Source organism: Cynara cardunculus (assembly GCF_001531365.2).
Source record: "Cynara cardunculus var. scolymus isolate 2C chromosome LG 6, CcrdV1, whole genome shotgun sequence".
NCBI lineage: Eukaryota > Viridiplantae > Streptophyta > Magnoliopsida > Asterales > Asteraceae > Cynara > Cynara cardunculus.
In genome coordinates this window covers 19,089,268-19,098,997 of record NC_037533.1, presented here as the reverse complement: position 1 = coordinate 19,098,997, position 9,730 = coordinate 19,089,268, and the positions used below count along the sequence as shown (strand labels likewise).

General features: G+C 33.1%; 3 protein-coding genes across 3 annotated transcripts in view; all 3 read left to right on the top strand.

The window, feature by feature from the left end:
- Window positions 1-1,520: 1,520 nt before the first annotated feature.
- LOC112514610 (cytochrome P450 71A4-like) lies at window positions 1,521-3,564 on the top strand. The gene is made up of 2 exons (XM_025121178.1): window positions 1,521-2,462; window positions 2,941-3,564. Exons 1-2 carry the CDS (start codon window positions 1,584-1,586, stop codon window positions 3,544-3,546), a joined length of 1,485 nt encoding a protein of 494 aa, XP_024976946.1. The 5' UTR covers window positions 1,521-1,583; the 3' UTR covers window positions 3,547-3,564.
- A 2,386-nt stretch (window positions 3,565-5,950) lies between these two features.
- LOC112514346 (cytochrome P450 71A2-like) lies at window positions 5,951-7,643 on the top strand. The gene is made up of 2 exons (XM_025120766.1): window positions 5,951-6,869; window positions 6,998-7,643. The coding sequence occupies exons 1-2, from the start codon at window positions 5,991-5,993 to the stop codon at window positions 7,598-7,600; spliced, it is 1,482 nt and encodes a 493-aa protein (XP_024976534.1). The 5' UTR covers window positions 5,951-5,990; the 3' UTR covers window positions 7,601-7,643.
- Window positions 7,644-8,369: 726 nt separating this feature from the next.
- LOC112514247 (cytochrome P450 71A2-like) overlaps window positions 8,370-9,730 on the top strand; it is a 3,945-nt gene continuing 2,584 nt past the window's right edge. The window contains exon 1 of the mRNA XM_025120580.1: window positions 8,370-8,373. Coding sequence (XP_024976348.1) covers window positions 8,370-8,373 — 4 coding nt within the window. The remainder of the gene's footprint in view (window positions 8,374-9,730) is intronic.

Below are 9,730 nucleotides of genomic sequence, written 5' to 3'. Positions count from 1 at the left end.
TTTACATTATATCATAAGAGTCTCTTAATAATTCTGCACAAAACCATTCGGTAACAGTTAAACAACAGAAAACAAATGTGTATTAGATGACAATTGTTGTTATTCACAATGTGGAAACTTAAAGAAGTCCACTTTCTATATTTTCTCCACCTACATTATTATCATATCAACAAAACAAAAATATCAATAATACTTTATAACCTTTATTTCCAATTTTATTTTTAAAATGTAACTTTATATATAAATTTAATATATATATATATATTATAAAATTATTAAAAAATCAAATGCAATTTATTAGTTTTCTTTTTTTTATATTAATTTTAATTTGTAAATATCAACAATGAGGAATAAAAATTAAAGATTGAGTAACACTCGAAAAAAATTGAGGATATATTGTGAAATGTAGGAAAAAAAAACAAAATTAATTTATATTTTTATATCAATTTTAACTTATATACTCTATAGATCTATTAAGATATAATATAAAATGATTTAAAAAAAATAAAAAAAAAGAATAAAAAAATATAAGGTTATTGTTCAAAAAACTAGATTCTTATCACATTCACAAGTTGCGATTTAAAAGGCAATTGATGATGAAGAAAACAATGGTGGTGTTTTCAAGTCATTGTCATCATAAAGACWGAAGCAATTAGTGTGGTATAGTTAATACACGTGTTTAATTAAAATGCTTAAATTTTTGGATAAATTCTATGAAAAAATAATGTATTTTAATTTGATTCTTATTTTAGATAACGTATTTTTAAAATTTTCATTTTGGTACCTAAGATGTAAAWTTTTWAATATTTAAGTACTCGGGTAACTGGTTRAAGTATTAACCAGTTACCATGCTGATATGACGAATGATGGGAAGAAATTAGGTTGAATAACAACTAATATTGAGTTGAGTACCACATCACTCGCTACATCAACATGGTAAATGGTTAATGATTCAATTGTTTACCCGAGTATTTAAATGTTTAAAACTTTACATCTTAGATACCAAAATAAAAGTTTTGAAAATACGTTACTTGACATAGGAATCACGTTAAAATACATTACTTTTTCATATAATTTGCCATAAATTTTTGTCTTCAAAAACAAAAATTATAACTAATTTATGAGATTCGCTCCCATTTTGACGATATTCCGATTTTCCTACTAAAATTAATCGTTTTGTTTTGATAGAAATACAATGTTTGATGAAGTATATATATCCGTAGATAAATGGTTCAAAATATGTTGTAATCGAAGATATAATTCAATTTGTTATAATAGACTTGAGATCACGTGAGACTAGYCTTTTTTCGTGAGACCACTTTTTTACATTTGAAACTTTATAGCAAAACGTTGTAAATGTTCGATTTTTTTTATCTTCACAACATTTTGCTGTAAATTTTTAAATATAAAAAAATGGTTTCATAGGTCTCATAAAAACAGACTGATCTCACGAAAATCTAAAGTTACGAATTTATATATAAATGGGAGACTTTGACCTTTATATTACATACCATATGTAGCAAAACACCAAAACACCAAAACACCTACTTGTTTCTTACAAGATTTGCCACCATCATCAAGAAATGTCTCTCACCTTCYTCTTTTTCCTGCTCTCTTCTCTTTTCTTTTCCATTTTGATCTTCCTTTTCTTCAAGACACTTTCGTCTTCTTCAAAACCCTACAAAAACTTGCCACCATCTYCACCAAGGTTACCATTAATAGGAAACCTGCATCAACTCGGCTCAAGCCCACACCATGCCCTCCAGGCCATGGCTCAAACCTAYGGACCACTCATGTTGCTTCGCCTCGGTACTGTGCCGGTACTCGTAGCCTCCTCTGCTGATGCAGCTCGCGAGATTATGAAAACCCATGATTTGATCTTTTCAAACAGACCCAAGATCAAAATCTACAGCATACTTACTTATGGCTCCAAAAACATAGCCTTCTCGCAGTATGGAGAGTATTGGAGGCAGGCAAAGAGCATTGCAGTGCTCCATCTGTTAACCAACAAAAGGGTTCARTCGTACCRACGAGTGCGCGAAGACGAAACRTCTGTTTTGATTAGAAAGATTSTRGAAACCGGTGAATCGGTGGTTGATTTGAGTGAGTTGCTTGTTTCTCTTACGAATAATGTTGTCTGTAGGGTGGCTTTTGGGAGGACATACGAGGGGAAGAATTTTAAGGACTTGCTCGGAAGGCATTTGGAGTTGTTGGGAAAATTTAGTGTCGGGACTTATATTGCGTCGTTAGCGTGGGTGGATCGGTTGAGTGGGTTAGARCRAAGAGCCCACGACGTTGCTAAWGAAGTGGATGAGTTTCTTGAGGATGTTATCGAAGAACATACAAACAAGAAAGCGGTTGAAGTTGAATGCCAAGATATCGTTGATATCTTATTAGAAATTCAAAGAGATCGTACGATGGGTTTTCGTCTTGAAMGAGACGAGATCAAGGCTATCGTCATGGTAACGTTTCTTTATCGTTACCACTACAAGAAAATAGGGTTTATAGGACACTCTCAATTTCTAAGTGTCCTAATAGATCTCTTTATAAGACTTAGTTTATAGAACCAAAAAAATAAAGCGTCATATGTAAAGGCGTTGTAATAAGTTTATATGACGTTTTTTGACGTCGTAATAAGTTTTTTTATGACACTTTTAATATAAAGCGTCTCATTAGCAACTTTATAAGACACTATTTGAAAAACTACCCTATAAAAACAAATGTCCTATAAAAAATCGAGTTTATATATAGGACACTTTCTCATAAGTGTCCTATAAAGTTGCTAATATGACACTTTGTATTAAAAATGTCCTAAAAAACTTATTAAGACGTCCAAAAGCATCATATAAACTTATTACAACACCTTCAGACAACTGACAAAGGTTTTGAAGGCGAAAATTAAGGTTCAACAAGGCCTTTTTTGTTCTTGATTTCTTGCAGGACGTATTTGCTGCTGGAACTGATACTACATCCACGAACCTCGAGTGGGCGATCAGCGAGCTATTAAGACACCCACAAGCAATGAAAAAGCTACAACAAGAAGCAAGAGAAACAGGCCATGGAAGAACAATGATCACCGAAGACGACTTACACAAAATGCCMTACCTAAGAGCARTCTTGAAAGAGACTCTACGACTACACCCTCCATTCCCGYTGCTTGTTCCTCGTGAATCGACACAYGACGTCAAACTACTCGGCTACGACATWGCAGCAGGCACACAAGTGATCATCAATGCATGGGCRATAGGAAGAGATGGTTCATCATGGACAGAACCCAATGAGTTTCAGCCAGAGAGGTTCTTGAACAGTCSTATCAGTTACCAAGGGTTTCATTTCGACTTGATACCGTTTGGTGCGGGACGACGAGGATGTCCTGCGATTCAGTTTGCCATGGTTATTAACGAGCTTGTTTTGGCTAATTTGGTGTRTAAGTTTGATCTGTGTTTGCCTCAAGGGGGCTGTTTGGACATGAGCGAGACTACTGGTCTTACTGCCCATAAAAAACATCCTATACTTGTTACAGCAACTCCTTATTCAGACGTCTGAGTAAAAATGCTTTGTTGAAGCTTCMATATTAAGTCAATGTATTATCCAATAAGTTTGTTCCTATTCTTCACACACACTTCCCATCTTTAGTGATGTTTGAACTCCTGACCTTTTAGGATGCCAAAGACTATAATTCCGCTAGGCCAAAGGCCCTTTGATAAGAATTATACAAGGTAAAGTTTGAGGTTAGTGGGTTGTTCTTGCATTCTCGTAAATCACAGAGGTTCTCGTTTGAACTTCCACCTATATATATATATATATATATATATATATATATATATATATATATATATATATATACATGTTTGTGTGTGAATTGATGTATGCTTTCTCTTTCAACAATCATGAAATAGCTACCATTTGACTTTTTATTGTCAACTCTAGAGCTTTTGATCAAGAGCATATCTGTTGTAGATCTTCTTGTTAAAGTTCAATTGAGTGATACATTTTATATGTTTGAACTTAATTAACATAAAGTGAAAATTAATTGAAAACGAGTTTTTGATTTGACATCGATAAATCAATTATCTTTTTGAAAAATGAGTAAATGACTCRGGGGCCGTTTACTAAACACTTACTTGGTAAGTACTTACCGGATAAATTTCCTCATCGGATGAACATGAGAAGGGTCAAAAATCTTACCGGGTAAGAGCGATGAGAATGATGGAGAGTCTTACCCGGTAAGTGAGAATAACGACTCTTACCTAGTATAAGCGCTTACCCACTAAATTGTTGCATTCGATATGTTTTGGTATACTAAAATCTGACACATCAAAATAAATCATAGTGTCGACTCCTATAGGTAAGCGCTTACCGGATAAACAACTGGGTAAACGCCTCTTAGTTTTTCGTTGCAAACGAACCATATATCCTTCTTGCAAAACGAAATATAAGATTTTGCAWGAACGAACAATTTTGAACAAAAAGAAATAATCTAGGGTTTGATGGGTTTTCGCTTTGCATTTACATTTATTCATCCAAAATAACCCGCTTTTGCAAACTATATCCTCTTTTTGGCATATACGTTTGTAAGAATATCGTTTAGTTTGCTATAAAATAACGTTCAAAAATCAACCATCAAAGAGAATTACTTTTATAGCATGCAAGGGAAATATCATCTTGTAGGCAAGAATTAGAGTCTTTTTGGCTGGTTTTTAATCAAGTCTTAAATGGATAAAGTTGTCTGTATAGATTGAATTTTTTTTTTGTTTCAGAGGATTTTGTTTTCCATAAATGTAAGGGGCATGTTTTTTTAATAGGGAGGAGTACGTTTGGAAAAAACCATATATTTCTGYATAAAGCTCCCTCTAGAAGCTTACTAAATAAGTCACCTTCTATATCATTAAGCCATTACCAAATAATCACTTATAGCTGACCGAATAAGTTGTGAGTCTCGTTAAGCTGTTAACAAACCCCTTACTTTCATCATTTTGAATCAGGTTTTAAAGAATCTGTTTAAAATGTTCTGATTAATCGAGGATGCACCATAACCATGTGTTGTGTTTATAAGTTTCATTACCATCCACAAGTTGTTGTACAAGCCACATGCCAATTTAAAGACAACTAACGAAGACTATATACAAAATAATTGTGTCGTTTTCAAAGTCTTATCACAATAAAAGGTGGAGGCATACAGTATGGAGTAGAGATGGTTAAAAACCGGTCCCGGCCCGGTCCTAATCGGTTCTCACCATTCTCATAACCGGTCCCGGTCTCGATCCCGGTCCCGTTCGAAAATGATAGGACCGGTCAAGGTACTTCATAACCGGTTATGGGACGCCGGTCCCTTTCCCGGTCCCAACTGGTCCTTGCATTAAAAAAATAAGATATTTTATTTTTATTTTTTTAATGATATATATTTTTAATATATTATAAAATTTACAATTGGGTCACTCAAATATACATTAAAAATGCGTTTTAATATAATTAAAATTACGTTTTCTTATAAAAATACATTATAAAATTATTTAAAAATACATTTATTTATAAAATTATTTGAATTTTCAGGCCGGGCCGGTCCGGTCCCTAGTCGGTCCCATAACCGGTCCCGGTCCCACGAAACTACCAAAAACCTCAACCGGTCCCGGTTTTCGGTCCCATAACTGGTCCTTACCGGTCCCGATCCCGGGCCAGTCCTTTGTCGGTCCCGGTCCCGGTCCTCCGATGGTCCCGGGCCGGGCCGGGCCAATTTGGCCATCTCTAGTGTGGGGTACTGATAGACGACTATTGGAGAAGATAAGATCGCGGTCCAAAGAACGTAGCTTTTAGCATACAGTGTCATATGTTATCACTTTATATTTATGTGTACAAAATTCTACGACTCTTAAAGTTGTCAGACCGTTTTTTGTTAAATTAAGCAAAACAAAGGTGTGGAGTTTCATATTATCTACACTATAAGTAGCATTTGATTGTTTCTTTCAAGCTTTGATACCAACATCAAGAAAATGTCTCTCACCTTTCAGTTTTTGCTTCTCTCTTCTATTTCCTTTTCCATTTTGCTCATACTTCTCTACAAATCACTTTTATCTTGTTCAAACCCTCACAAAAATCTACCACCATCTCCACCAAGTTTACCACTAATAGGAAACCTGCATCAACTTGGCTCGAGCCCACACCGTGCACTCCACGCCATGGCACAAACCTACGGTCAACTTATGTTGATTCGCCTCGGCACTATGCCGGTACTTATAGCCTCCTCTGCTGATGCAGCTCGAGAGATTATGAAAACCCATGATTTAATCTTTTCAAACAGGCCAAAATTAAACATCCCTAGTAGAGTAACTTATGGTTCTAAGGACATAGCWTTTGCCCCATATGGARAGTATTGGAGGCAAGCRAAGAGTATYGYRGTGCTWCATCTTTTAWSCAACAAAAGGGTTCAATCATACAGRCATGTRCGGAARGAAGAGACRTCTCTTTTGATTARAAMGATTCAAGAAACCCATGGATCRGTGGTTAAYTTGAGTGAGYTGCTTATTTCTCTTACRAATAATGTCYTCTGTAGGGTGGCTTTTGGGAGGACATATGATGGGMCAAAGTTTAARGACWTGTTAGMWAGGTTTTTGGAGTTACTAGGAAGTTTTAGTGTCGGAAGTTATATTCCATCGTTAATGTGGGTGGATCGTTTGAGTGGATTAGAGCGAAGAGCTGATGATGTTATTAAAGAATTCGATGAATTTCTTGAGGATGTCTTCGAAGAACATGTAAACAAGAAAGTGGTTGATGTTGAAGGCCAAGATATTGTTGATATCTTGTTAGAATTTGAAAAAAAGGACACAATAGGTTTTCATCTTGAAAGAGATGAAATCAAAGCTATTATCATGGTAACATTTTTCTGTAGTTACAATTACACACTATTTGCAGTAAACAAGATTTTAGAGGTGAATTTTAGATTTCAGTAATGGGTTTCTTGAATTGAATGGATCTACTTTTTGTTCTTTATTTCTTGCAGGATGTATTTTCTGGTGGAACGGATACTACATCCACAAACCTAGAGTGGGCAATCAGTGAGCTATTAAGACACCCACAAGCAATGAAAAAACTGCAACAAGAGGCAAGGGAAATAGGCCAAGGGAGAACAATGATAACCGAAGACGACTTAGACAAAATGGCCTACCTAAGAGCCATTCTCAAAGAAACCCTACGGCTACATACTCCTATCCCGTTGCTTGTTCCTCATGAATCAACACGAGACGTCAAACTACTCGGCTACGACATAGCAGCAGGCACACAAGTGTTGATCAACGCTTGGTCAATAGCAAGAGATAGTTCAACATGGATGGAACCRAATGTGTTTAAKCCAGAGAGGTTCTTGAATAGTCCTATCGATTACCAAGGGTTTCATTTCGACTTCATACCATTTGGTGCCGGACGAAGAGGGTGTCCCGCCATTCAGTTTGCCATGGTTATTAACGAGCTTGTTTTGGCTAATTTGGTGTATAAGTTTGATTTGGCCTTGGTTGAAGGAGAGTGTGTGGACATGARTGAGACGAGTGGTMTTACTGCTCGTAAGAAATGTCCTACCCTTGTTGTAGCAACTCCTTGTAACCAGTGATGTTAAGTTGAAGTTTTGTCTCTTATATATTATCGAATAAACTTTTAAAGAGGGGCGGAGGGGCGGATCCAGTCATTAACCATCAGGGGAAACGCCCCCAGTCAAAAATAAAAAAACTTTTATTGACTAACTTAAATTTTCTATTTTCACCATCGTCTTACATGGTTTCCCCATAGTCCCATATGACCGTATGCTTCCCTCCTCCAAGTCCCATCCAACGTGCCCCCACCTCATTAATTTCAATACCGAAGATGAGGAATAAAAATTGAAGATTGACTAACACTTTGAAAAAAATTTGACGATACATTATGGAATGTAGGAAAAAGCAAAACAAAATTAATAAATATATTTTATAATTATTAATTTATACTTTTTATATCAATTTTAACTTATATACTCTATAGATTTATTAAAATATAATATAAAATGATTTAAAAATAATAATAATAAAAACATTAATAAAAAAAAGAATATAAGGTTGAAAAACCTAGATTCTTGTCACATTCACAAGTTGCCATTTAAAGGCAACTAGTGTGGGAACCATGCATTGCACGGTAATATGAGTATTTTGGTTAATGATCCGAAGATTGTTTATATAAATATATGTTAGTTGTTAATAGAATAATCAACAAATATATTCAAATAATTCGAAAACAATAATAAAATCTAATTAGTGAAACTTTGATATATATATATATATAGAGAGAGAGAGAGAGATTTGTTTAAGAATAAAGTTATAAAATTTAATAAAATGAGTAATAGTAACAACATGGGTGTGGATAACTTATGTTTTGTTTGTCTTATTGATGATGAAGTTTATTTCTTTTTAAAAAGAGGATGATGTCTCTACCGATTCTTATTAAAAAATAAATAAATGTACGTCTAAATCACACGGTAACTAATTATATGTACAAAAAAAAGTGGTAAATAGAAACTTAGTCTATAATAATATGATAAAATATTAACCGATAATTAATACATATAAATTACTATAAAGAATAATTCATTGTTAGAAGACAAATGATGTCTACAAATAACAAAAACAAATATTTCGTCCGTCTCAAAATAAGTGTCCATGTTTTTTATTTTAGTTTGTTCCAAAGAAAGTGTTCACTTTCAAAAAGTAATGTCTAATTTTCAACTCTAGTATTAATTATGAGATATAGAATTCATTAATTTCTCAATTATGAATGATAAAATTGTCATTTAGTTTATGGCAAATTGAATGAAAAAATAATGTACCTTAACTTGATTCTTATTTTGGATAACATATTTTAAAAACTTCCATTTTGGTATCTAAGATGTAAAGTTTTAAACATTTAAATAATTGGGTAACTGGTAGAAACATTAATCTGTTATCATGTTGATGTGGCGAGTGATGTGGTATTTGGTTAATATTTCAGCAAATAATACTGAGTTGATATCATATCACTCGCCACATCAGCATGATAACCGTTTAATGCTTCAACTGGTTACCCAGGTACTTAAATGTTTAAAATTTTACATCTTAGATACCAAAATAGAAGTTTTAAAAGTACGTTACCTAAAATAGGAATCAAGTTAAAATACATTACTTTTTCATTCAATTTGCCCTTTAAATATTCTAATTATTATATTGATGATATATATATATATATATATATTACATCGAGAGAAATGTTGCATTTTGTAAGTTCGAAGTCAATATAAATTAATGAATATTGATCAATTAATATTATTTATCGTCACTAAATTTTAAATTATTGAGAGAGAAAGGAAAAAGATTGATATAATGCAAATTAAAAAGGTAAAATAAATTGATTTATATATATAAATGATTGTAATAGCTTTTCTAGATTTATATATTAAAAAGTTTATACATACATACATACATACATACATACATACATACATACATACATACATGTGTGTTTTTGAGAGGGGTGATAATCAAATGAGAACCACAAAAATGTTATAAATTTGTAAGACTTCATATAAAAAATAATTTTTTGCATTATGTTTATCATCAAAAACTATGATTTAAGATATTATTTTACATATTTTTGTTCACTTTATGAAAAAATTACATGTGAGTTCCTTTAATATATATATATATATATATATATATATATATATATAACATATAATGCA